Source organism: Antechinus flavipes, chromosome 5, assembly GCF_016432865.1.
Source record: "Antechinus flavipes isolate AdamAnt ecotype Samford, QLD, Australia chromosome 5, AdamAnt_v2, whole genome shotgun sequence".
NCBI lineage: Eukaryota > Metazoa > Chordata > Mammalia > Dasyuromorphia > Dasyuridae > Antechinus > Antechinus flavipes.
The window spans coordinates 67255623-67283405 of record NC_067402.1 but is presented as its reverse complement, the minus strand read 5'-3'; the positions used below and the strand labels follow the sequence as shown (position 1 = coordinate 67283405).

General features: G+C 33.3%; 1 protein-coding gene across 4 annotated transcripts in view; it reads left to right on the top strand.

Annotated features, from left to right (window-relative positions):
• Window positions 1–27335, top strand: part of ARHGAP12 (Rho GTPase activating protein 12) — a 117518-nt gene extending 90183 nt beyond the window's left edge. For all 4 annotated transcript variants that reach the window (XM_052000205.1, XM_052000206.1, XM_052000203.1 and 1 more), the window contains 10 exons: window positions 6460–6541; window positions 10646–10747; window positions 11998–12096; window positions 13004–13106; window positions 14949–15065; window positions 21706–21804; window positions 23065–23142; window positions 23870–24004; window positions 24265–24367; window positions 24988–27335. In XM_052000205.1, coding sequence (XP_051856165.1) covers window positions 6460–6541; window positions 10646–10747; window positions 11998–12096; window positions 13004–13106; window positions 14949–15065; window positions 21706–21804; window positions 23065–23142; window positions 23870–24004; window positions 24265–24367; window positions 24988–25162 — 1093 coding nt within the window. In that variant the 3' untranslated portion in view covers window positions 25163–27335. The remainder of the gene's footprint in view (window positions 1–6459; window positions 6542–10645; window positions 10748–11997; window positions 12097–13003; window positions 13107–14948; window positions 15066–21705; window positions 21805–23064; window positions 23143–23869; window positions 24005–24264; window positions 24368–24987) is intronic.
• Window positions 27336–27783: the final 448 nt, after the last annotated feature.

Here is a 27783-nt window from a genome sequence, read left to right as displayed (position 1 = left end):
TAATAATCCAGGGCAGCTAGGTGGCGCAGTGGGTAGAGCATCAGCCCTGAAGTCAGGTAGACCTGAGTTTAAATTTGGTCTCAGACACTTAACACTTCCTAGCTGTGTGACCCTGGGCAAGTCACTTAACCCCGATTGCCTCAGCCAAAAAAAGGAGGAGTGAGGAGGGGAGAGAGAGGAACAATAATATTCCATTACATTCATATACCATAACTTAGTCATTCTCTAACTGATAGGCTCTACTCAGTTTCCAATTTCTTGCCAATACAGAAAAGGCTGCTACAAACATTTTTTGCACATGTGGTTCTTTTTCCTTTTTTATGATCTCTTTGGGATATAGACCCAGTAAAGATACAACTAGATAAAAGATCTGCACAGTTCGATAGCCCTTTGAGCATAGTTCCAAATTGCTCTCTAGAATGGTTGGAACAGTTCGTCACGACAATGGCTTAGTAACGCAGTTTCTCACATCCCCTCCAACATTTATCATTATTTTTTCATGTCATCTTAGCTAATCTGAGAGGTGTGTAGTGGTACCTTAGAGTTGTTTTAATTTGCATTTCTCTGCTCAATAATGATTTAGAGCATTTTTTATATGACTAGAAATGGTTTTAATTTCTTCATTTGCAAATTCTCTCTTCATATCCTTTGACCATTTATCAATTGGTAATGGCTTGTATTATTATAAATTTGAGTCAGTTCTGTATATATTTTAGAAATGAGGCCTTTATCAGAACCCTTGGATGTAAAAAAATTTTTTCCCAGTTTTCTGCTCCCCTAATCTTGGCTGCATTGGTTTTGTTTGTACAAAAACTTTTTGATTTAATATAATTAAAATTACCCATTTTGTATTTCATAACATTCTATAGGTCTTCTTTGCCCATAAATTCCTTCCTTCTCCATAGATCTGAAAAATAGACTATCCCTTATTCACCTAATTTGCTTGTAGTGTGTCACCCTGTATGTCTAAATCATGAACTCATTTCGACCTTATCTTGATATAGGGTTTTAGATTAAAATTCATTTTTGAAAGATTTTAAGTTCCAAGTTTTGCCCTTTCTGTTCTTTACCATCTCCCCCTTCCCAAAACTGCAAGCAATCTGATACAGATTATATGTGTGCAATTAAACATATTTCTGTTACTCATGTGAGAGAAAAATCAGAACAAAAGGGAAAAAATTTGTAGGGGAAAAAAAAGCAAACAAAAAAAGGTAAAAAATACTATGATTTGATCAGAAGTTCTCTTTCCAGATGTGAATGGCATTTTTCATCTCAAATCTATTAGAATTGTCTTATAAGTCTTTCCAGGCTTTTCTGAAGCTATCCTGCTCATCATTTCTTATAGAACAATAATCTTTTATTACCCTCATACACCATAACTTATTTATATTATGAGAATATACTCATTCCCCAACTGATGGGAATTCACTCAGTTTCCAGTTTCTTGCCACTACAAAAAGGGATGCCACAAACATTTTGCATATGTGGGTTTCCCTTTTTTATGATCTCTTTGAGATCTTTGAGATACAGACCCAGTAGTGACCCTGCTAGTTTAAGTGATATGCACAGGTTTAGGAAAATGTTTTTGTTTTGCTTTGTTTTGTTGCTGAGACAATTAGGGTTAAGTGACTTGCCCAGGGTCACACAGCTAGGGAGCTCAGGTCTTCCTGACTTCAGGGCTGGTTATCTATCCACAAGGAGAATTTTTTTAAAAAAATAGATAAACAATAAGTTATCAAGGAAAGAGTACTAAAAATACCAAGGCCTCTAAAAGTTAAAATAAAAAATTATATGGAAACTATTAACATGTGAAGGCCAACAGAAAAACTATCTTTAACTATATTCATTCAATGAACTAATTCAGCCCACTTGATAAAACTAGCAAACATGAGTATTTCCATAAGGAAAGAGCAGAGAAAAAGTATTGCATATATAAAACCATAAATCTTATTTATGTATGCTTTGTGGTTTTCAAAATACCTTAATGAGAACCTTTATGTCAATGTTGTTCTGTATGTCTTTTTTTCCTCTGAATTTTTGTTCATGCAATTTAAAAAGTCACTTCAGGTGATAACTTTTTTTTTTTTTTTTTGCATCATATTCACTACTTTGTAATCTACCCTCTCAAATTGAAAAAAGCCCTCCTTTTCAACATATAAACCAAATCCACACATGGGAATAATGTGTTAAAAATGTATGTCTCATTGTTGTACCTCTTCTTCCTCACTTCTCAGGAGGTTGGTAGTGTGCTGTATCACTGCTCTTATTGAATTGTGGTTATTCAACACAGTTGTTCTTGTTGGATTTCTTTCTGTTCTCTCTTTGATTTTTAGTGAGATATAGGGGAGAGTTGAATTCTCCTTTTTTCTCTCAGCTTCTCTGCCCTCCACTGAAAAAAGGGAAACAAAAACCTTGTGACATATATTCATAATATGTCTTATTCTATATCTTGAATTCATCACACCAGTCTAGAGAAGATATGTAACATGCTCATCAACATTCCACTGGAATCATAGTCAAAAAATATTTTTAGCTACCATTTATGTAGCACTTTAACGTTTCCAAAGCACTTTATATATGTTGTCTCATTTGATCCTTACCACAACCCCTGAAGATTAGTTATTCTTATCTCTGTTTTGCAGATGAGGAAATCAAAGGTAAGATAAAAGTGACTTGCCCAAACAAAAAAGAACAAAAATATTAATGTTAGTCAGTTTTTGAACTCGGCTCCTCATACTCCAAGTCCTCTATCAATTGATCAGAGTTTTTGAATCTTTCAAAGTTGATTGTCTTTATAATGTTATTGTATGAATTATTTTCCTGGTTTTGATCACTCCATTGGATCATTTCATACAAGTCTTCCTGTGTTTAAAGATCTTAAAAATGTGGATCTCAGACCTGCTGGTGAGCTTAAGTTCCTGTTATATAAAATTAGGGACCTCTGTTTCAGTTAAACTTAAAAATCTTTGTACTAGATAAATGGTTTCATTTTAGTCTAATCCAGGGGTCAGCAAACTACCATCTCTAGGCCAAACTGACTCACTTTTTTGTATGGCTTACCTATGAGTTAAGAAGGGTTTCTACATTTTATATTTTTTCATCCTATCTAATACTCTGCTGAGCTCAGGCATTCAATAAGTGTTTATAGCTGCTAAGTAGAACATTGTTTTTCTAATTATTTTCAAGGATATGGGGTTCCATAAAGAATGGTTAAATGGCAGTTAAACACAAGCATAAAGTCATTCACTTTGTTATCATTGTGTAGAATAGGTAGTGTGACTTTAATTATTTAGAATTATCTTCTTGATCAAAAAATAATCCTAGAATGTATTCAGTAATGCATAATAATAACATTTTGTTTTATTAGATAATTAAGTCCATTTGTACACTTCTTTTATAGATTTGTACCTAGATGTATTACAATTAAGTTTTTAAAAATGAGACAAGAAAGCAAAAATGCTGATAACTGACTGAAGGTGATTTAAAATATGTTTATCTTAATTTTAATACTATTTTCAAATGCATCATATAAGCAATGTCATTCTTCCCAATTTGATTTTATTTTTGGTGATTTGAAAGCACTTAACATGAATTATCTGATTTTTGAAAATTGTTCTATGAATCCAAGAAAATTATAAAGGCCTTTATGAACAAAACTCTTAGGTGATAACCAAAATTTCCCCCCAAACACTGGCATATGTAAAGACAAAGGAAAACTAAAATTGAAATGGAGGACACAAGGTAAACAATCTTATACACTTACTATTTCTAATTACAAAACTGAAGTAGCTAAGTGGATCCCTGAACATAGAAGCTCTGATTCATCTTTAGGAAGTCAGCCTCTTTGCTTCAGGCCTGATGCTAGGCAGTATTAGTATATTGAATGATAGGATATACAAACATTTCAATGGGCAAGATCTATTAAAATAAAACTTTAGTAAGGACAAATGTAAAGTTTCATGTATTATAACGTCAATTTCCCCAAGTTCAAGATTTGGGGAAATTTAGGCTGTGCCCTGATCAGAGTGCATCCCGGCTTTATTTTTAGTATCGAGCCCTACATTTTAGCAAGAAAGCTAGACATGATCCATGCTTAGAGAGATTCTTGAGTAGGTTAGAAGATGTTCAGCTCTCTGAACTTCTGCACAGACTCACCATAGAGTAGCAAAACAAAACCCTGGGAAGAGAGGTCCCCAGCCTCCAGGGAACACTCTAACTGCCTCCAGGCCTGGCCCTCTACCTTACCACCAGCCTTATCCCCTTGTGTTCTTCTGTATGGCGTCCCATCTGCCATCTCTGGGCCTTTACGCAAGCACTGCCTCTTCAGTCTCTTACTTCCCTGTTTTTTTTACAAATTCAATTTAGACAATACCTCCAAGAGACCTCATTTCTTTTTTTCTCAAGCTTCTATTACTTTCTGTTTATCTTGCATAGACTTAGATGTGTACATGTTGTCTTCTAAGCGTGTGAGCTCTCTGAGGGCAGAAGCACATAGAAAGTGTTCAATGAAGATGTGCTTCTTTATAGATCTGAGCTGTCTGAGATCCACAGACTGCCTCGTGAGATAGTGCAGGCCTGCTTGACACGTGTCATGGCGGGTTAATGAGCTAGGATGCCACCGGGCCCGAGTGCTGATGTCACCAGGCTAAGAGCCAGGGTGGGGGTGGAGAAGAGAGATACAGGGAGTCCTGGATTGAACAATTGGAGGTACTTGGATAAGCAACAAAGAATTTGAGTAGGGTGGTGTATTCTCAAAGTAGAAGTTTCTGCGTGACATTGGCAGAGGAATGGTTTCAGCATAGCAATAGAGGGAGCAAGAGCAAAGAGGGAGAGGGATAAAGGGAATTTCTGACTATGGGCAGCAAGGTGGTACTGAGTACAGAAAGTGCCAGGCCTGGGCTCAGGAAGATTCATCTTCCCAAGTTCTAATGTGGCTTGAGACATTCACTAGCTATATGACCCTGGGCAAGTCACTGCACCTGTTTGCCTCAGTTTCCTCATCTGTAAAATGAGCTGGAGAAGGAAATTACTAAGCCACTTCAGTGATTTTGTCAAGGAAATTCCAGAAGGGGTTATGAAAAGTCAGAGAAGACTGAAAAACAACCAAACATCTGATTGAACCTACTGTGTTTATGAATCATAGGGAGTAGAGAATCAGGAATTGAAGATGTTTTTAATTATAGGGTGGAAGGAATGCCCACTAGGAAGACCCTTGCAAAATGAATCACTATGAGACTCAGGTTCTAATTAATGTTTTAATAATACTAATAGTAATAATAGTTTGCATTCATAGGACTTTACAGTTTATAAAACTCTTTACAAATATCCTATTTTATATTTACAGCTGCCTTAGGCAGTAGGTACTATTTGTTGTCCCCATTTTGCAGATGAGGAAACTGAAGCAGACTGAATTTGTGACTTGTCTAAAATCATGGAAGTATATGGCTGGATTTTAATTCAGGTCTTTTTGATTTTAGGCCCAGCATTCTATTCCTTTACACCTTCCTGTCTCTTTTTAGTGGGAAGGAGCTGGCTGGTTTTTATGTTTTCTTCGAGATGTTTTCCTTCATTTGATTGCAGGGCCAGGCCAGTCCCAGATTTTGGTAGCTAAGAGGTTCCTAAAGAAGCCTGCTAGAGAACCTCATGTAGAATTTGTTGTCTGGGCTATTATGTTCGGAAACATTCAGATTAATGAGATCACAGATCTGTTGGAGTGTTGTTTTTGTTTACCTTGGCATGATCTCCATTGATTTTTCTCATTGATCTTTCAGATGAAATATTTTTCAGTGTCTGCTCTAGCAAGTCTGAAAAAGTAATTTCATTAGCACTACTTTATAAATCCCTGGAGGAGAAATATTTAGGCATTTTCTAAACTCTTAATGTATAGGCCTAATTTTTCAACATTCAGATTTCATATAGGTCCAACCATAAAATTAGGAAAGCACCCATATAAAGAGTTTGGGGGATAAAAGAAGACAATTGTTTCCAAGAAAACCTCTGAAATTCTGAAAGCAAAATGGCTAATAAGATAAGGGATTAGTTATTTAATATTTTTGAAGGGAGGAGATTTGTATAAAAACTGTAATAGAATAATTTAATTGTCAAACCATATTTATTGAGCACCAATTATATCTACAATGTTTTCCTATGAAGAGAAGAGAATTAAAAAAGAAAATTAAAGATATACTGTTCCTGTATGCAATGTAGGTAAACTTTTTTTAAGAATATGAATAAAAATTCAAGTCATTTGTGTTTAATATGCATCATTTAAATATGAAGGTTTGGGGTGTGTTCTGTATCCCTTTGGCAGTCTGGTGAAACTTGTGAATTCCTTCTCAGAATAATATTTAAGTGCATAGAATAAAATATATAGATTACAAAAGAAACCAATTGTGTTAGAGTATGCTTCTCAAAAATTTTTTAAAGTTCACAATCTTCTGGTTATTTTTGTAATTGCAGAAAGAACTGGTTATCTTCCTGGGCAGTATTACAAGGGTCATCTTTACTATTTACCAAAACCCAAGGAAGTAGCACAAGTTGGGTAAGTATGTCTTATATTTGGTAATTTATATTTTTGATTTCAAATTATAAGATATACATAAGTTTCAATAGTAGTTTGCAAATTTTATATATAGAAACACATTTACATGCATATATGTATGTGTGTATATTTCTGTATGATGAAAGGAAAGAGGTCTGAATATTTACTCTACTCTTTAATTAGAAAAATCTGGCTCTTAGCATTGTAGAATAACTGTATTCCCGACTTAGTACCAGGATTCTAACTCTGTAATCAGTTGATAGCTTCACAAATACTCTTAAATTATTCATTCTGAAGTTTAGCTGTTAATGGAAGGAAAAAAGTAAAAGAGAAAAACAAATAAATAAATAAATAAATTCTACAGAACAAGATTTGGAAGATTATAGTTTTGTTTTCTTAGGTAATTAGATTTATAGATTTGATTATAATAGAGCATGGATGTTATACTCTTACAAGATTTCATTTTTTAATATCTGGCAGAACTCCTTCCATTATCTCCTTTGGAGAAACAGTTCTTGAGCAGTAAAAGTGTGTTTATCCAAATGAAACACTCATTTTTAATTTTATAAGATCATTCTCTAAAGAAATCCTTATCCCCTAGCCAGATAACTGTTATTTTAAACTTAAATATTCCAGCATCATTTAAATAAATTCCATCTTAAATTTCTAGATGTATAAAGTGAAATTGAATTCTGTATAAGTATTTTTCATGATCATGCATTTCTTTGAATAGGTTTTTGTTTCTTATATGCATATTGTAAAGCACCCTCCTCTGAATGTACTTGTGGTATTCACTGCCTTCTTGGATGTAAAAGCCGAGCACCAAATTCAGTTTTGCGGGTGTCATGTGTCTGCTATAGAATTGTGCTTTGTCTTGTCGAGGGCCACAGGGGGTTCCTCTCATGTGTCATCATGCTGTTATGCATTGTTATGACATCATCCCTCTCTTCCCTTTTCCCATCAAGTCATTCTGCCCATGGGGCTCAATCCCGGAGCTCCTGCTCTCGCTGCTTTCTTCTTGGAAAGATTCTGTGAGCCGCCGGCCTGCTGTCACCTCTGTACACTCTGACCCTGTCTCAGCTGTCACTGTATGTGTTCTGTTGCATGCCACTTGCCACACACAACAATGCTCTTTTCTTTGACATGAATTCATGAGAATAAATGCAGCAATGAAATGGAGGCAAAATGATGTCATGGAAAGATTGGGACCAGAAGTCTGGGTGTTTAGCCCCAGTTCTGCCAGTAACTTGCCATGTGACCCTAGGCAAGTCACTTAACTAATTTAAGTCTTCTATCTAATCTACCAAATGAGGAATAGATGATCTTCAAGGTTGCTGCCAGGTACAAATTTGATCTTTCTACCATTCTATGAAAAAATAGAATGGGGAGTCCCTGGGACTGACTAGGAAAAATTACAAGTAATTTTGCTAAGCAAATTGAATTTTTGTGGCATTCCATTTCATGTCATTTTATTCATAATTTTGTTGCTGAAATGCTGCTATCTAGATGAGTTAGTTATTTCTAATCATAATCTATGTATTAACAGTTTTGATTCCCAAAAAGTAAATTTTGGAGAAATTTAAAAAATAATTATGGTGGGTTTTATCACAGTTTATTAATTCTCTTATCAGTTCTACTTTGAAATATCTACTCTTTTGATATTAATGTAAATAGCATAGCTGGGGAGCCTTGTGATTCAAGAAGAGAAATGATGGATTTGGAACCAGAAGACCTGAGTTTGATTGCTGATTGTGCTGCTTACCTGAGGGGCCATAGGGAAAGAGAAGGGAATACATAGTTATTAAGTACCTCCTGTGTGCCAGGCACTGTGCAAATACGATCTCACTTCACCTCTCTAGGCCTTGATTATCTTATCTTTAAGAGTTGGACTCCCGTGACCTCGAGTCTGGATCTATGATTCAGATAATGATTTGTGTGTTAAGCATACAAAGTTAGAATCTTAATCCAATTTGCTTCTGAACAGGGATCCTCTCTACAACATTTGCAAAGGACTTCTAGAGAAGATGCCAAATTTCTGTAGTATATAGGTACCATGTGGAAGGATGCTGCAAATCATTTTATTTTTGTCATTTTGGAATTTTGTTCTAAAAAGGAAAACACCTCTGTATTTCACATCCTAGTCTCTTAGGCTAGCCATGAGATAGATCTGAGGTCCAAAGAGGATGTCCAAGCTCTTGGTCAGGAACTCTCCAGGGAAGAGTACAGTAACCATAGCAGGGTAAAGATGGGCCAGCCCCCCTGAGCCTCCTCTCCATCGTATTTTTTTCTCAGCTTCTGGGTCCTTGTGTTTTGTTTCAGTAGATGTTTGGAGAGCTTCTAGAAGGTGTTTCTCTGTTTTGGTGGTGTATAAATGAGTTGAAGGGTCTTTTAGGAGCAAAGAACTTGTGATGTTCAAAATCTTAACTAGAGAATGAAAGAGAACAAGAACATGTTTAGAAGGTTGTTCATTGGGTCACTTGTTATAGCCACATCAAGAAAGTCTTGGTATTTTTAAGGTAATGAGAAAGATGATTGTGATGGCAGTCAGTGTAGTTAGATATGCTATTAAGTTCTTTTGAACACATGGTATTGATGGAGAAGGTAGTACAGTAGCTTTTTTAAAACATTGAATGTTGTATATGAACTACTTTTATAGTTTGAGAGAACTCTGCACTTAGCAGTTCTATTTGGGTAAAAGGATATGTGACTGAATAATTTGAGAAATTCTGTAGTTAAGCCCTAGAACTTGAAGGTGTATGTGAACTTTGTGAACAGAACAGTTTGGGGATGGTCATAAACCAGTGCAGATATGTCTTTTTTGAGTAAACTTGCTCATGTTTAGAAATTTGTATCAGGATAAAGCATTAAGATCTAGAAATTAGTCATTTAGTTCTTCAGACAGTATATCAAATTTTTGATGCTTCTCTCCAGTTCTTAGTGTAAAAATGTGTGATTGAAGAAAAAAAATGAATTTATGTGGTTCTATTTCTTAAGACTATTCTTTGAGTTTTATAGCCAATGAATAATATTCCATTTTAGTTTTATTATGTCTTTTGGTAGCAGAAACTTTGGGAGAATTGAAGAAGGATACTGACAACTTCTGTATAGATAACACATTGTAAAATAAATTATGGTCAGCTTGTGCTAAAGGATGAAGAGAAACTAGTACTGAAAGTATTTGTGTCTGATCTAATTGTTCTTATTTATGAATGATTCTGTATAATTGCATGCTTTCTAAGTTGACATAAAAGAAGCATGGATCTCTAATCCAAGCCAAACACATGGATTAATTTGGATTCAGGGCCCAAATAGTTATATGAAGATTAATAATTTTATTAGAAATTGTTGTAGCATCAGTGCTATAAATTTCTTTAAAAACAGTCTCCTTACCATTAGTTGAATTATTATGACATTGACAAGTTTGAATTAGTCTATTGATAATTCAGGAAATTTCTTTTTTAGAGGAAAAACAGACTCATTATATTTGAAAATTCCTTGATCTGAATAGACAAGGGAGAATTTTTCAAAAATTATCTAAATTTCTAAATTTTCTAAATATTAGGAGAGGAGAATCTATAATTTATTTATTTGTTCATTTCTTGTTCACAGTTAATTGTATTTTATTTTTTCCAATTACATGTAGATAGTTCTCAACATTCACTTTTATAAGATTAGGAATCTGTAATTTAATTGAAGCTTTTCCAAATGATTAGTTTCAGAGATAAATAATAAATATATTGACTTAATTTTGAAATATTGTTTTGCAATTTTAATGTAGGAGAAAGTTTGTGTTCCTAATTTTTAATGTGTCATTTTTTGTTAATAAGATTTTTAGACTAATACTTTTTACAGCTTTCCTAAAACTAATTTGTTCTTGTTTTTCATGTTTGACTTTGACTATCTTATCTAGAGACAGTTATAGTACTAATAAGTAAAACTTATAATTAGAAACAGTACTTTTCATTGATTTCCAATCTTAAAAGAGAAGATAATTTCTTATGCTTCATTGTTTATTTAAAATATTGGGAATTTTAAGTAGTCTGACCAAAAAAAGGTAAATGAGCTACTGCATCAAAATTTTGTTTTTGTTTTTCTAAATTGAAGTTCGGGAGTAATCAATCTAAGCCAGAGTTCACTGTGGATCTCAAAGGGGCAACGATTGAGTTGGCTTCAAAGGATAAGTCCAGCAAAAAAAATGTATATGAGGTAATTTATGTTGTCTAAACCTGCCCCCCTCCCCCCCTTTAAGTTTTTGGGAAATGATAGTCTTAATTTTAACATTGTTATCTTGTATAAATATTTTTAGTAATACTCAGTTTTTAAAGAATTCATGTTGCCAAAATCTTAAGACTTGGTTACATAAATTGTTGGTTTATTCTTTATTAAAGGTCCCTTCTATGATAGACTTATACCATTACCACCTATCCCCCTCTTCTTAGTCCTATCCCCTTTTCTTCCCTTCAACATAAACCTAACAGTAACAAAAGGAATGCTTCAGTATAGTTATCCAGGCCTTGATTGTGTTATTTACTGCTGTTCTATAGAGAGACAATTGGAGAGAATATTGATCTCCCTCCCATATACCCCAAGAGAAAAGATAATGTGATGTCACTGTCAGTGTTTCTTCAAAAAAGGTCAGAATAGCATCCATGAAAAATGTGGGGTTAAACATCTACAGATTTTCCCTTCAAACATTCTTGTGAAGGACATGGAATTAACTTATTAATATGGCATTGATTTTTACTTCTTTAGCTTCTTACTAAATATAATATCTGATTTTAAATACGAATTTTCACTCATTTTAGTAGCTTTTGTGCATGATAATTATTTGATATTTTTACTATGTTCTGTTGTATGGATTTAGGATTTATTAAGACATAACCACAAAAACTTGATTTCTTTTCAAAGGAAAAGAATAATTTAAGCTTTTAAAATCTCTATCTTTTACATATCTTTTAGTATGTCATAGACGTTATTTCTATGCAGATTCAGATATAAGATTCTCATTCTTAAAATAAAGACATTCTGACATTATTTGTATCCTAAGATTATATTCCTAAACAAATATTTTGGTATATTTGCAAAGGAAAATTGAATCCTCAGTTCTCTGTCTTGCATCATTACTCTAAGTATTATAGAGGGGTGTCAATGTATTGGCAGACATGATTGTAAAAACTATGAAATAACATGGTATGCACAAATTTCTACAAAAAGAAATTTTGTCTAGGTAGAGTGTCTTAATCTTTAAAAATAATTAATCTAGTTTCTCTTAACCTTTTAAAACTCCATGGTTCTTATTTCTTAAGTCTTCTTAGATAACGTCAATTAATTAGTAAAAATGAATATAGTCTTAACTAGTGGTTACCTGAAAGCACTAATTGTTAAAAAAAAAAAAAATACACCTTTTTACATAGTTTTAAAATGCTAATTTAATTGTACTTGTCTTCTCTTTCAAGCTAAAAACTCGCCAAGGAACTGAACTATTAATTCAGTGTGACAATGACACACTTATGAATGATTGGATTAAAGTTCTTAATTGTACCATCAGTAATCAGGTATGTATTTCATTTATGCAAATCATAACTTCAAAATTGATTTAATCTCTTCTCTAACATCTCTTAGTCACTTTTTACTTTTTAGTGCATATAGATTGGCTGTCTGCAGTAATTGGACAATATATCTTATATTATGAATATTTTGCTAATGAAAGTGTGAGGACATTTGCCATTTAGTCCAGGAGTTCCCAGAGATCAAAGAATGCATTTTTATTTTCATCAGTATTCTAAATATATTTTTATGATTACCCATAACAAAAGAAGTTGTTGGTTACAGCATTAAAGGAATATGTAGAGGGGATGGTAGATAGACGCTGTTGCACTCTGATCTTCTGCAGGCTCTCACTCCATCAGGGCTTAGAGAAGGATGCTTTACTAAGACTATAAAGGGAAAGAATTTGATATCCACAGAGAGGCCCAGGAAGTCCTGTGGAGATCTTGCATTACACAAGCAGCTGCAGCAGATTGAGAGCCCTGGAGAAAGGGGAGAGGGCGAAGCACAGGCAAGGTAGTTTCATCATTCCTTTTTCTGAGCCCCAAAGTAGCCAGGTTCAGCAAACTTGAGCCATTTCTGAGTCTCATGGCTCCAAAAAAGTGAGTTTGGGCTAGTCTAGGTGGATCACGTATGGTGTTCTCTGCCTTGGATCCAAGCCTTCATCAAATGTATGCCTACTTTTTTAAAAAAAAGAGAGGTTAATAAAATTGGAAGCTCACTGAAAAATGAGAGATTAATGAAATGACAAATAAAACTAGGAGCTTTTTGTTTTTAAACCGAATTATACTAATAGAAGGGTCAGTGTTGAAAAAATTACCCATGCATATATCTTGTAAATAAAAAGCTATAATAAAAAAAGAAAAAGCTTAAAAAATTTAATCAACATGTATATGGGAAATTTCTAATCAATAGGCTGTTGAATATGATGAAGCAGTTGAAGAAGAGGTACCAGATTCCCCAGGAGTGGAAAAACATGACAAAGAAAAGGATCATAAGGACACTAAGAAACTACGTTGTAAGCTCATTTATCTTCATTCAGGCTTTTGAACCATCACAGAAGTTTCTATCCCTAATTATTTTTAAAAAACCACAAAAAAACCCCCAAAAAACTGTAGTTTTAAATTAAATGTATATTGCTCTGTAGGGCAGCTAGGTGGCACCATGATGCCTAGAGTGCTGGCCCTGGAATTAGGAAAATTAATTCTCCTGAGTTCACATATGGTCTCAGACATTACTGGAAGTGTGACCCTGAGCAAGTCACTTTACCCGCTTGTCTTAATTCCTCATTTGGTAAAAATGAGTTGGATTCTGCCAAAAAAATCCTAAATGGGTTCATTAAGATTTGAACACTGCTGATATGACTGAATTTAATAATGCTGGGTTTTTTCTCCAATTTTATAGAAAATGTGCTGCATATTTTCTTTTCCGGTTATATAAAGCTGTAAAGCAAATTGTCTTGATACATTAGCCTTATTTTTTCCTTAATTTTCTATAAATTTTTAAAACATGTTTCATATGGATCATCTTAGCACTTTTTTGTTGTTAATGATTGACTTGTCTCCAAATTAAACAGATTTTTATTTTCCTTTTATGCTATGACTTTACTATAGTATTGTAACTTTGGATCAGTCTTCAACTTTTATCAGTCACAGTTAACCTTCATCCAAGATTTACTAATGTAACTAAAGAACTTAATTGGAGGGTAGACTCATCCACGAGGTAGATCATAGAATGAGATCCAGGACATCATATTACATTGTGATTTTATTCTCTAGAAGGAAGTGTTGAGATGCTTTTATATATTGATACCTTTTAGGTCACCAAACTTTAAACATTTAAGAGTACTTTGGGATAATGTCTGGGAATCAGACATTTAATTCTATACTTGGTGATTACAAGGAGTCAGAAAACCAAATATGGGAACTTTCTTCACTATGACCAGTTACCCCAACCTATGATCAGTTAGGATGCTCTCTTCCACTATTATTTCAGAATCCAAAGATCACAGACAGGGTAAAGATTATTTAAGAAAAGCATTGGCAATGACCATGAAATGGTGATTTGTTCATTTCAGATTTGAGCTACTTCCTTCAACCTAAGCTGAGGTTTTGGATTTTTTTTTTTTAACTTTTCAAATTAATTAAGCAATTAGAAAATATGGTGTAGTACATGTTTCATACACATTCTGATTCTGCCTTGAATTCTTTACTTTCACTATGAATATCTAGTAATATACACAGGATGACTTGTATTATTTATAAGTTGTTGCTAAGCTACCAGGATTACTCTTGTTATGCTCTCAAGTTTCCCAATTATGGGCATACACAGTCATCTTCAGGAACTTTTCTTTAAAAAAAAATTTTTCCCTTGAAACTTTCGTGGAAATTCAAGTATATAAGTAATGTACTTTATGATTTAAAAAAATCAGTGATTAATGAAATATTTTTAAACTTTTCCACATTGTCTTGTTTCCCATGAAGATACTGAGTTTAATTAAAAAACCCAAATTGTCCAAGTGAAACAAGACTTCTAATCGGATGAGGATGAGAAAAATAATTTTTGCCCTCCCTACAAACACTGACATAGAATCAAATGAATGCAAATCATGCACAAAATAATGTTTACAAATACATTTACTGTGGGCTAATTCTGGCAATTATTTGACTTTTAAATTTCAAATTAGAGGATATTCTCTTGTAAGTTCTAGTATCACACTAAATTGTGTTAAGAGTAAGTGAATTGGTGTGATTAGTCAACTAGCTATAAGGTTATCATTCATATTGCTTAGGTGAATTGTCTAGTTTATTGAGAAAAAATGTTAATATTTTATTAAACACTAATGTTTTTTCCCATTAAGCAATGAAAGTTTTGAGCATAGATTCTTCAGAACAAAAGAAAACGAAAAAAAACCTGAAGAAGTTTCTTACTAGACGACCCACTTTGCAAGCTGTACGTGAAAAAGGTTATATTAAAGGTATGTAGGAAAAGAAGACTCTCAGGATGCCAGAACTGGCACATCTGAAATTAAAAATGGAAATGAATTGGTGAAAGTGCTTTTTTAAAAATATGTGTGTGTGTGTGTGTGTGTGTGTGTGTGTGTGTGTGTAAATATCAGCCTTGTATGTTTTTAAAAAGTGTGTTAGGTAGTTACAGTAGTTATTTTGTTATAAGATAGTTACAAAATTGTTCAATCTTCATATCCCACTTTTTTCATTTTCTGTACATTCTTAAAATTTTTTTCAGTATTTTTTTTTTTATATCTCTCACTACTTATTAAAAATTCACCATTCTTTCCTCTCTTGTTCCCCTAAGTGGAAACCCTGTCATAGCTTATGTTTAGTAAAGAAAAAAAAAATCAGCACTGTGGCCTCATATGAGAATGCATGTCTTGTTTTGTAACATTGTCCTACTCTATCCTCTCTCTGCCCAGAGGTAGGAGGATTAGGAGGTGGAAGGTCCTCACTCGCTCCCTTACCAGACCCTCTGGCAGGGATGTGGGAGAGTGCAGTGCACACATGCCTGGGGCCCTTCCCACCCCTTGGGAAGACATAGCAAGAGGACAAGGAGAAAGAGATCAGGTTCAGTCTAGCATCTGCTCTGCGTCATCAGGAACTGGTGCAGACACCAGGCAGCACTACATAAGGAGGGCCTCATCTCACTTCTGGGTCCTAGGCGGGGTTATAGAATAAGAGAAAAAAGTGGACCAGAACTCAGCCTTCCCATTCAGAATTGCAAGAGGTAATAGCAGGAGCATGCACAACCTTATCTCACCTCATTCAAGAGAGAGGGAGAGGGAGCCTCTGCAACAGTCTCCATCCAGAAACAGAGGCTGGAAAGACATGTAAACAGAAAAAAAAAATTGAAAACAGGGAAGAAATACTGTGGTTTGAGAATTTATCAGGAAGTAATTCTGAATAAAAGAGAGTAATTCTGTACAAGAAGCGGGAAAGCCTCAGGGAAAAAAATAACTTGGTTATAAATGTACCCCAGCCAAGATGCATGTGTATGTGTGTGTTTGTATGTGTATGTATATATACATATACATGTGCATGCATGTAAAAATTATTCTGTATATGTCAGTTATTTTGTGGATACAGGTAGCATTTCTCTTCATTTGTCCTTTATAGTTAATTTGGGTATTTATAATAGTCAAAATGACTCAGAATTGTTCTTAAAACAATATTTTTGTTACTGGATGCAATGTGTACTCTTGGTTCTTGCTCACTTCATTCTTTACTATTTCATACAAGTCTTTACATGTTTTTCTGAAATCACTGAGTTCATCATCATAGCATTCCATCACAATCATTTGCCACAGATTGTTCAACCATTCCCTAGTGGATAGGCATGCCTTTAGTTTCCAGTTATTTGTCACCACAAAGAGAATTACCATAAACATTTTAGAACATTGAGGTTCTTTTCTTTTTTTTCCTAATTATCTTCAGATAATGACAGCTTGCAGTATTTTTTCTCTTAAGATTGTAGTTTTAAGAATTTTGGAATGATTCTTTGGAGTTTTCCTTGTGGGATCTCTTGCTGGAGGTGATAGGTGGATTTTTTCAATGATTATTTTATCCTAGTACATCAGGGCATTGATGTTTTCTTGATGATTTCTTGAATAATGCTATCCAGGTCTTTTTTGGTTGTGGTCCCCAGATAGATCGATGATTTTAAAATTGTCTTTCCTGGACAGTGAGGTATTGTACATTTTCTTCCATTTTTTCCTTTTTTTTTTTTTTTTTAGTTTATTTGACTGATTCTAGATGTCTCATAGAATCATTAGCTTCCATTTGTCTAGTTCTAGTTTTTAATGTGTGACTTTCTTCCTTTAGCTTTTGTGTCTCTTTTTCCATTTGATTAATTCTACTTTTCATGCTGTTTTCTTCAGTTTTTTGTTGTTGGGTTTTTGTTTTTGCATTTGATCAATTGTGTTTTTTTAAAGAATTGCTTTTTTTTAGTCAAGTTTATCCTTTCTTTTCCAGGCTGTTGACTCTTTTTTGCATGTATCTTCTATCTTTTCCCAATTTTTCTTCTACCTCTCTTATTTGACTTTTAAAATCTTTTTTGAGAGTTTCCAAGAAGGCTTTTGGGGCTTGAGACCAATTCCATACCATCTTTTGAGATTTCCGTGTGGGGAAAAGTCTACTTGCTTTGTTTAGTTGAATGCAATTCTACCTCATCTGGAGATAAGAGAATTAGGTATGACATTTTTGAACTGTGTTTGTAATCATGGCACTAAATCTGCAGCATCAAAACAGACTGATAAGAGCCAAGTAAATCCTTTGCAGCCCACCTGAGAAATTGGCCCACCTCATAAAATAGATTTCATTATAGAAGGAACAGCTGTGCATCTAAAATACTCAGTAAATAGATATTTGCTGAAACAACTATCTTATAATATTTGAGGCAGAAAATAAAACTGGAAACTGAGTAGATGCCCATCAGTTGGAGAATGGCTGAATAAGTTATGGTATATGAATGTTATAGAATATTATTGTTCTGTAAGAAATGACCAGCATTGGACATGGCTCTCTTCAACAATGAGATGATTCAAACCAGTTCCAGTTGTTACAGTAATGAAGAGAGCCATCTACACTCAGAGGCCTGTGGAAATTGAATGTGGACCACAACATAGCATTTTCACACTTCCTGTTGATGTTTGCTTGCATTTTGTTTTCCTTCTCAGGTTTTTTTTTTCTTTCTAGATCCGATTTTTCTTATGCAGAAAGATAACTATAAATATGTATACATATGCTGGACTTAACATATATTTGAACATATTTAAGTTGTATTGGACTACCATCTAGGGGAGGGAGTGGGGAGGAGGGGAAAAATTGAAGCACAAAGTTTTGCAAGGGTCAGTGTTGAAAAATTATCTATGCATATGTTTTGCAAATAAAAAGCTTTAACAAAAAATTAATTAATTAATTAAAAAGAAAAAAGAAATGATCAGCAGGATGATTTCAAGGAGACCTGTAGAGTTACATGAACTCATGCTAGTGAAATGAGCATAATCAGGAGAACATTGTACATGGCAACAATCAAATTATGCAATGATCTTTTCTCATGGATGCGGCTCTTTTCAACAGTGAGATGATTGAGGCCAGTTCCAATGATCGTGTGATGAAGAAAGCCATCTACACCCAAAGAGAGGACCATGGGAATACAGCATTTTCACTCTTTTTGTTGTTGTTTGTTTGCATTTTATTTTTTTTCTCATTTTTTCCTTTATGATCTGATTTTTCTTGTGCAGCAAGATAATTGCATAAATATGTATACATATATTGGATTTAACATATGTGTTTAAAATATATTGGATTACTTGCCATGTAGAAGAGGGGTGAAGGCAAGGGGGGGGGGGATTTGATACACAAGGTTCTGTAACAGTTAGTGTTGAAAAATTATCCCTGATATGTTCTGAAAGTAAAAAGCTTTAATTTAAAAAAAAAAAAAAAAAAGATATTTGAGGCAGATCTAAGAGAATTTGACTTCTTCAATGCTTTCCATGATGTTTGGTTTCTATAGTCCTCTAGACTATTCAGTACTATCCTTACCCTGAGAAATGTAAACAAGCATTATTTGCTATAAAATGTATACATGAATATATTAATTGTTATATAGCTGTGTTAATAAGTAAGGCCTTTATTGCTTTGGTAGGATCTTTATTTCTTACCAAGAGGAAATTTATTTCCCTTTCCCTGTGGCATTTTAATTAGCATTTCACATGTAGAATCCCAAGATGAGGAAAATGATAAGCACATCAATAAGTCCTTTAGAGCAGGACTATTAAAACTTTTTCTAATTTCAACCCCTTTTTTTTCCCCAAGAAATTTTTACACGATTCACCCCTCCTTCCCCCAATCTGATCCGTGGTGTTTCTGGCAGTGCTTGTGCATGTGCAGTGGGGAGCACACCAGTTATATGTTCAGAACCAAGGCTGCAGGGAACTTGTGCAATGCAACACAGGCAAGTGCTGCCAGATGCACCTCTGATTCATTACATGTTTAAGTTTGAATTAATTTTTGGTCATTGCATTCAGAAACCTTTTATTGCTGCCAAATTTTTCCCAATTCCCCACCCCCCACATTTAGTTATCCCATAAGAGGCCGTGACCCATAATTTAAGAAGCTTTGCTTTAGAGAACAATTCAAACCACCTGGCACTTGCCAGAAAATTGGCATATATATTCTATAAGTCATTGCCTTATTGCTTTCACTTCTCCAAAAGTCTGTGTCTGTCTGTCTGTCTCTCTCTCTCTCTCTCTCTTTTCTCAGTAATAACCCCATAAATAAAGGGTCTCTCTTTGCCTAGACATCATAGATAGGACCTCAGAATCCCTTTTGTAAGCCAACCTTTAATAATCCAGGGAACATTCCACTTTTATATTATCATCCTATCTACCAGTTTCTGTGCTCAGAGCTCTCCAAATACCAATCTTGAAATGGAGATAGCACATAGCACTGTTTTACCTACCAATCACCAACTTAGAAACCCTTTAAAGGAGAGAGTATCTATAAAATATGTAAGGGAAAACTGAGAAAACGTCTATGGAATAGTCTACTGTCACCCCAAGAACAATGCAGATTTGGAGGCACAGAGGAGCCCATCTTTTTATCTCCCAGCCTGATGACAGATTGAATCCCTCCATGTAATGTAAACCAAATCTTTGCCCTCTCTTCTTTATACCCTATCACTCCCTCAGATCCATATTTTGCCAGATATGGAGGTTTTGTTGTTCTTAATTGGGCCTTATTTCGGCTTATTATTAATAATTTTCTAGTGATCCTTTTATCTTGTATTCTAGAATACCTGAACCTCTGTTTTAATTCTGTTTCTGATTATGTAATTTCCGAAAAAAAGAAATTATCTTTGGTAATTTATTTCCTTCTTTAATAGAGGTACACTATCATTATCCTAATTATGTTTTACCTAAAACATTAAATGAGTTTAGTAGGAGGGATTGTGGAAAAGACTTTTATAGAGATTTAAACTAATTAGTTGCCTAAATTAAATAAAATGCCAGAAATATCCTATGAACATTTTGAGCTATGAGTAAGCAAATCAATTTCCCAGGAAAACATAAGTTTGTTATAATTAACTCAGAATTTTTTAAATCTGAGAATTGTAACAAAACCACATCCTACCTTGTTATGCACACATTAGCCTTATAATTACTGCATCAAAATTGCTATTTGAACTTTGCATCTCTTCACAACTTCATTTTTTTCTTAAATGAAAATAGTTTATTTTTTCCAATAACACGTAAAGAGAATTTTCCACAATTCAATTTTTCCTACAATTTTGAGTTCCAAATTTGTCTCCCTCCCTTTCCTATCCAAGATGGCAAGCAGTCTCATACAGGTTATGCATGTGCAATTATTTAAAACATTTCTGCATTAGTCATGTTGCAAAAGAAACAAAGCAAAAGAAAAAAAAAAACAAAGAAAATGAAAATAGTATGCTTCATTCTGCATTAAGACTCCACCTGTTTTTTCTCTGGATAGGGATAGCATTTTCCATCAAGAGTGTTTTGGCTCTTAGATCATTATATTGCTGAAAAGAATTAAGTCAAAATAATCATCTCACAATGTTGCTTTAAGTATACTGTTCTTATGTTTCTATTCAAATCAGTCAACATCAGTTCATTTAAGTCTTTACAGGTTTTTCTTTCTTTTTTTTTTTTTAGGTGTACAAATCAAATATTTACTGAGAAATCATAATATTACATCACTCACATTCACTTATGTGACTCATATGGGTTTACAAGCCATAGTTTAAGAAGTTTTGGTATGGTGAAGATATTCTGAAAGTCAAGGAAAGGTCCATCTAAAACCTAAAGATCTATTGGAAAAGCTATAGAAAAGGAGTTATTAACCATTTTTGTTTCATAGGGTCCTTCATAGAATAATGTTTTTACATGCATAAAATTAAATACATAGAATTATAAAAGACAGTTTTTTGAAATACAATTATCAATAATTAAAGAAATAAATTCACAGACCTTCTGAAATCTATACATCCTCTTTGGGCCCATCGATGACAGGTTAAGGAGCTCAGCTACAGACCAAGTACCACATTTTACTTGCTTTCAGTTTATTACTCAGATGATTTTTTTCTGCCAATAGATTACTTTCTTTTTTTTTTTTTTTTAATAACTTTTTATTGATAGAACCCATGCCAGGGTAACTTTTTACAGCATTATCCCTTGCATTCACTTCTTTACAGGTTTTTCTAAAATCTACCTGCTCATCATTTCTTACTGTGTAATATTTATATACCTCAACTTGTTCAACCCCCCCTCATTGATTCCCCAATTGCTAGGCATCCCCTCAATTTCTAATTCCTTACTACCACAAAAAGAATTGCTATAAATATTTTTGTACACGTAGACCCTTTTTCTTTTTTTTACTCTTAAAAGATTTTTGTCTTATTGCCAAATGATTGGTTGGATTTAGAAAACTGCATTAGGAAACAAAATGAAATAATTAAGTCTTTGAAAGCTTTATTATTTCCATCATTTTGCTAATTTCATACACTTGATTTTTGGATCAGATTGCCATTTTGTTATTGGAAGAGCATTATTTTTGAAGTTGCCATTTTCTTTTGTGTTTCAGATCAAGTGTTTGGTTCCAATCTTGCAAATCTGTGTCAGAAAGAGAACGGCACAGTGCCAAAGTTCGTAAAGTTATGCATCGAACATGTTGAGGAACATGGTAGGAAAAAATACTCCTTAAAATAAAATAACCTAACATCTATTGCTTTACAATTAGAACATTAATCTCTGGAAATTTGTTTAATGGGGATAGGGAGGGTGCTGTCTTAAATTTAATCCAGAAGAGAGTAGATTTAGATTCCATGATGGAAAGCATTTTACCTTCAGTGAGTGAATTTGTTTTAAATTAAACATGATGCATGTAGGTATTGAATAATCAATAAATGATTCATGGAATATGTAGCATTGAAGATATGTAGTATTGAAGTGGGTCTGAGTTGGCAGTTATTTCAAATAAAAGAAGATGGAGATGAGGTTAACTATGAAGGAATTTTGACTGTGGCAACTAAGTGTGTAGGTCATGTTACTAAGGACAAGGTATTTTAGCATAGTTGAATTTATTATGATATTTAGTATACCTCTGAGTTGATTTCTTTTCTTTTTATGTAAGTAGGTTAGTCTTAGTAACTAAGTAAGTTAGTCACAGTATCTCAATTGATTATACCAGCAGAATAACTAAAATAATTTACACAGGTAAAATTCTTGATAGCTTCTCATCACCTTTTGAACTTTTCTCATTATGGCAATAGTAATACTAGGTTTTTTCAGTTCTTCTCATATTTATTTGGTTCCCTGATTTTAGTTAAATTTAAAAATTAAAACATCTTTCTTATGACACATTTCAGGGGACAGGAATTGGGACATTTGTATATTTTGTATGTATATTTGCATTTTAAGAATCGTCTGATAAATTTTATAGAATAAATTTATTACACTTTGGTGTCAATCTAAGCATAATCTAGATTTTCTAGAAATTTATTTTCAGTTTATTATTAGTGACAGTTGTATTCTCAAATTTTTAAATGGCTTTTTTTTCCAATTCACTTTTTGTTATATCTTGTTTACACATAGTCATTGGCATGTTGTCTCCCGGGTGAGACTGAGGACAGGTACTGTTTTTGTCTTCCTTTGTCTCCTTTTACACAGTGTCTGATAAGTACTTAGGTAATAAGTTGGAGAACAGGAGTAACATGTTAAATTATGCTGTTATAGTAACAATTTAAATTATTTCTCATGAAGTGGAGCATTTTGGTAGTTGTTAGTTAACAAAACCCACTATTAACAGATAAATGAAAGACAATTTTTAAATTAAAAGTTGGCCCCTCTCAACTTTTTTTTAGGTTAATGTTAATAATTAATTTTCAAAATTAATTTTTAACCCTACATAGAATTTCAAACATATTCTCCATCTGTCTCCTAGGTTTGGATATTGATGGGATATACAGAGTGAGTGGCAATCTTGCAGTGATACAGAAACTAAGATTTGCTGTTAATCATGGTAAGTACTGTTGTTGTATATTATATATTGTGGTTTTTCCCCATAATTAGAAGTTACCATCTGTATTTGCTTCTTTAGTCCCTTTCTTCTAGCAAAGAGAAATATTAATTTGGTAGAGTTGTTTAAAATGATTGTTAGTGAACTTAGAGTGTTAAAATTTTTAATTGATAATTTTTTTAATACATTTTGCATCTATATTCTCAGTAGCATCATCCACAATGAACAATTGAAAAAATAGCAGAAAAGTAAATACATACTAATATATAATAATATATTATAATCCCTGCAAGTTTATAGTTGAGTAATTTTCTAGTTGTTAAAAGGGTCTATGTTTTATTTGCTAGGGCAGTAATATACAGTGGTTTTGAGCTGAATCTTGTTGCCTTTTGGAGTTGTCTTAATAGTGTGTTTCATTTTAGTTCAGTTTTGTTTTCTCTATCATTCATACAAGTCTACTCAAATGTCTTTGACTCATTTGTTCTATGTAACATATTAATATTCAGTTACATTCATAGACTATAATTTCTTCAGCAATTCCTTAGTTATTGGATACACAGTTTGTTTCCAATTTTTAGAAGTTTTAAATGTTGCTTTTTAAAATATTTCCTACAAATAGAGCTTTTATTCTCAGTAATCTTTATAAACCAAGTAATGGGATCACTGAGTCAGAAAGTATGAACAATTTTGTAACTTCTTTTAATAAATTAGTTCTTGTTCTTTCTTTCAGATGAGAAATTAGATTTGAATGACAGTAAATGGGAAGATATTCATGTCATCACTGGAGCTCTCAAAATGTTTTTTAGAGAATTACCCGAGCCTCTCTTTACGTTTAATCATTTTAATGACTTTGTTAATGCAATTAGTAAGTATAAAATTTATTTAGAAACTTGTAAAGAGCAGTGGTTATGAATTCTGGGGAGAAATTAATTTGTCATATGTGCATCTTTCTCTTATTTGAGACTCATGAAAGAATTCTTGAATTTCAGTAATTTCAAATATCACCACTAGGTGACACTGTACATTACTGAATGTCTTCTTCTCTTTCTCCTCCCTCTCCCTCAATTGTTTTTACTTCCCTAAGAATTAGGTACAGAATCTTAAATTAGTTATGTCTTTTTTCAGAACAAGAACCAAGACAGCGAGTTGGTGCTGTCAGAGATTTAATTAAACAGTTGCCAAAGCCAAATCAAGACACCATGCAAGTTCTTTTTAGACACCTCAAAAGGTAAGCACCACCCCATTATAAGGAGACAAATCTTAGAAAATGAAGTGCCGTCCCCTAAAATAAGACTATAGAGTCTTTATATTTATATATATAAATAAAACCCCTTACTTGAAGAGTTAATTTTTACTTCTATTAACTGAGAATACTCTCATGCTGAAAAAAATGAGTCAGTCTTTTTTTCCCCCCCTCTCCCTTAAGTTTAAAAAGATATTTGCAAGATCCATATGTCTTGAAGTTAGGCTCAATTCAGGAAAGGAGTCTCTTATTTAAAAATAAACAAACAAACAAATGTAAAATGCTATGCTTTAAAAAACATTTCTTTTGAGTGTTATAGCTATAAAGTCAAGTTTTGCTGATCCAAAATAGTCACATATGAAATTGGAATAAATGGCTACCTTAAGTAGAGATGTAGTATTTGTGTTTGACTTAGTATTTTTTTCCTCAGTAAAGTAAATCAGTATTATTAGTTTTACAAATGAAAATTGTTATTGAAATACATTTAGAAGAAAATTTTCTTCCATTTCATGTTTTTTTTTTTCTTTTTAACATATTAACTAGCTCTTGAAAAAAAGAATATATATCTATATATGTGTATGTATATGTGTTTCTTTCTTCCTCAGAGTTGTAGAAAATGGAGAAAAAAACCGAATGACCTATCAGAGTGTAGCAATTGTTTTTGGACCTACTCTGTTAAAGCCTGAAAAAGAGACTGGTAACATAGCAGTTCATACAGTATACCAAAATCAGATTGTGGAATTAATTCTTCTGGAACTGAACTCCATCTTCGGGCGCTGAATATTGTTGGAGATGGAACCAGAGTGAAATTGGAGACAGAATCCATCAGTTTGCAAATCTTTGTACATGATGTATTATGTTTGTGGACCAAGCCAACAGCTCAATGATTTTGCACTTTTTTTGGAGAGTAGGGGGAAGAAGGACGGCTGGGAGGAGGGTCAAAGTGTATCTAGGCCCCCATGTTTGTTGCTGTTATTGCAAGTTGACATTTTTAATTATTTGATTTTATTTCATTGAATATTTTGGAGTTTTATACTCTAAACATTTAAAATTTGCAATTCTAGCATAAGCATATACACTGGATTTCTTGGAGAGAAAACTAAGATTAAGGTTGATCTCAGACTGCGTGGTCTGGATTTGTTTTTCTTCATTTTTAGGCTCATCACTTGATAGGATAATATCTTTTATTGGTTACTTTGAGAATTCTTTCAGGGCATTTTGAGCAAAACAAAATGAATCCGTTTTTGAAACCTATGTATTCCCTTTCCAGGATTTCTGCATGCAGTGGCCAACTGTCAGTCTTATCCCAGTGCTCACAGTGGTCAGTGTAGTTTACAATTCCCCAGATATAATCCTTTGATTAAGGCTTGCTGTCTTTTACTCTGCTGCACAGCATCCAAACTGGATGTCTTAGCTGCTTGATAGAGCAGCACGCTAATAGTACTTCAGACACTGAACTCATAAGGATATCCATCAAAGGGTATTCTCTGTGACATACTGGAGTTCTCTCTAACATAAGTCAAAGGTATTTCCTCGCCTACCTTGTATGTTACTCTGTATTACAGCTAATAATCCTAATTAAATGCTGACTTTATCTACTGCCATACTGAGTTCTTGATATGACCCTGTGGTAGTGAACTTATTTGATTGTAAATATAAGCTAAAGACCTAATGACCTTCAGCTTATGTATATAATTGTGTTGTATAGTCTCAAAGTACATTCTAGTCATACATTTCTAATCATGGTTATATTAGCTATAAGTAAACCTTCCAGTGAATATTAGGTTTCCTCCAAGAAACAGGCTATTATTTGGAAAAGCTAACTGTGTGCACTTTTAGATTATAATTACATTTGCAGGCAAATCACTGTAATGCAAATGGTACTGGAAAAATACTGAATAGGCTTGCTAAATGGTTAATGCACTACATGAGGAGCCTTTTTAGGTTATTTAATATGTACAGAATACATTGGGAAAATGTATTACAGAATTCTAACTCTACAGTACAGTAGTGGAAACCCATGTGTAAATTGGCTGGTTGTTGAATGGAAAATGAGATTGCTAACTTGGAGAATTTCTTTTTACATTACTAATGTAGATTGACTTGTATAATAAGACAGGTTTGGAAGATTTTGTGAACAGGGAGCATGGTCTGCTGAAGATTTTTTTTTAAATGTATTTTTCTAGACTAACTGCTATATATGAGATGTCTAATCTGAATAAAGAAAACTATAAGAGATTTAGAAATTTTTTTTCCATCAGAGATTTGCATGAATTTTATTTGTTGAACTTGCAAGCATGCTTTATACCTCAATTTTCTGTTTTTATATCAGTTGAAACTGGTATTTCCTGTGGTAAATATCACTTTCCCCCATTTCATATCTTACCTGTTTTTAACATTCTAATGTTTTGAACTAGTCTGATTTGTCAACAGATATGTAGTATTCATTTATTGGATGGTTTCTGTGGGGGAAGAATAATTTTTGGTATAATGTTGCTAAAAAATTTCCACCTGTGTTTAAATGGTAAAAATAATGTGTTTGCCATTATGAAGTTGTGGAATTGGTTACACAAGCCAAATGATTTCCTAGCTATCAGGTAACTGATTGTTCAAAGGAAAAGGGAAGAAAAACAAATCATAGCCTTTCTATTGGCAAAAATCGTATTTAATAGCACAATGTGCTTTAGGACTCCATAGCAGGTTCAAACTAGAAAAACAATGTGAGACTTAAAGCTTTTTTCCCTCTCTCTGCAGCCGTAGAAATACTACAGAGAGATCAAAAGGTACAATTGTCCTGTGATTCTTGTTTGTGTATGTATGTTTTGTCTTGGTGTTCATTGTTCCCCAGCTAATCTATTTTATTGTAATATTGTATGTATAATGAATGTCTTCTCTGTTTAATCGTTTGTGAATTAAAAATTGCCAGTGTCACTTTCATTGGTAAACCACCAAACTAGTAATGTCTTCTGACCAATAGGGTTTCATTTATAGTATAAAACATACAAAAAGCTAAAATCTGTTATCAGTAGAATTTCAATTTATAGTCTTTCCATTTATAATCTTTTAAAAAGTGTCAACAGAAATCTAAAATTAGTCTCACATTTTCTAAAGTAACACACACATTAAAAACAAAAACAAACACCAGACAGGAAAAGAAAAATGGTTTTGAATGTATCACCAGGGAAGAAAATATCTTTCCTTTAAAATATTATATATACCAAAGGGGTTTAATAATTATTTTTACCCGATAGTATTAATCATTTAATAACATTAATACCTCAGTAGTTCTTAGGAAAAGAACAAAACTGGAATGTTTTTAAGATAATCAGGTAATTTATATTTAAATCTATTAATATAGCTAAGCACAAGTGTAAGAGACATGCCTGAGGACCTATTTTTTT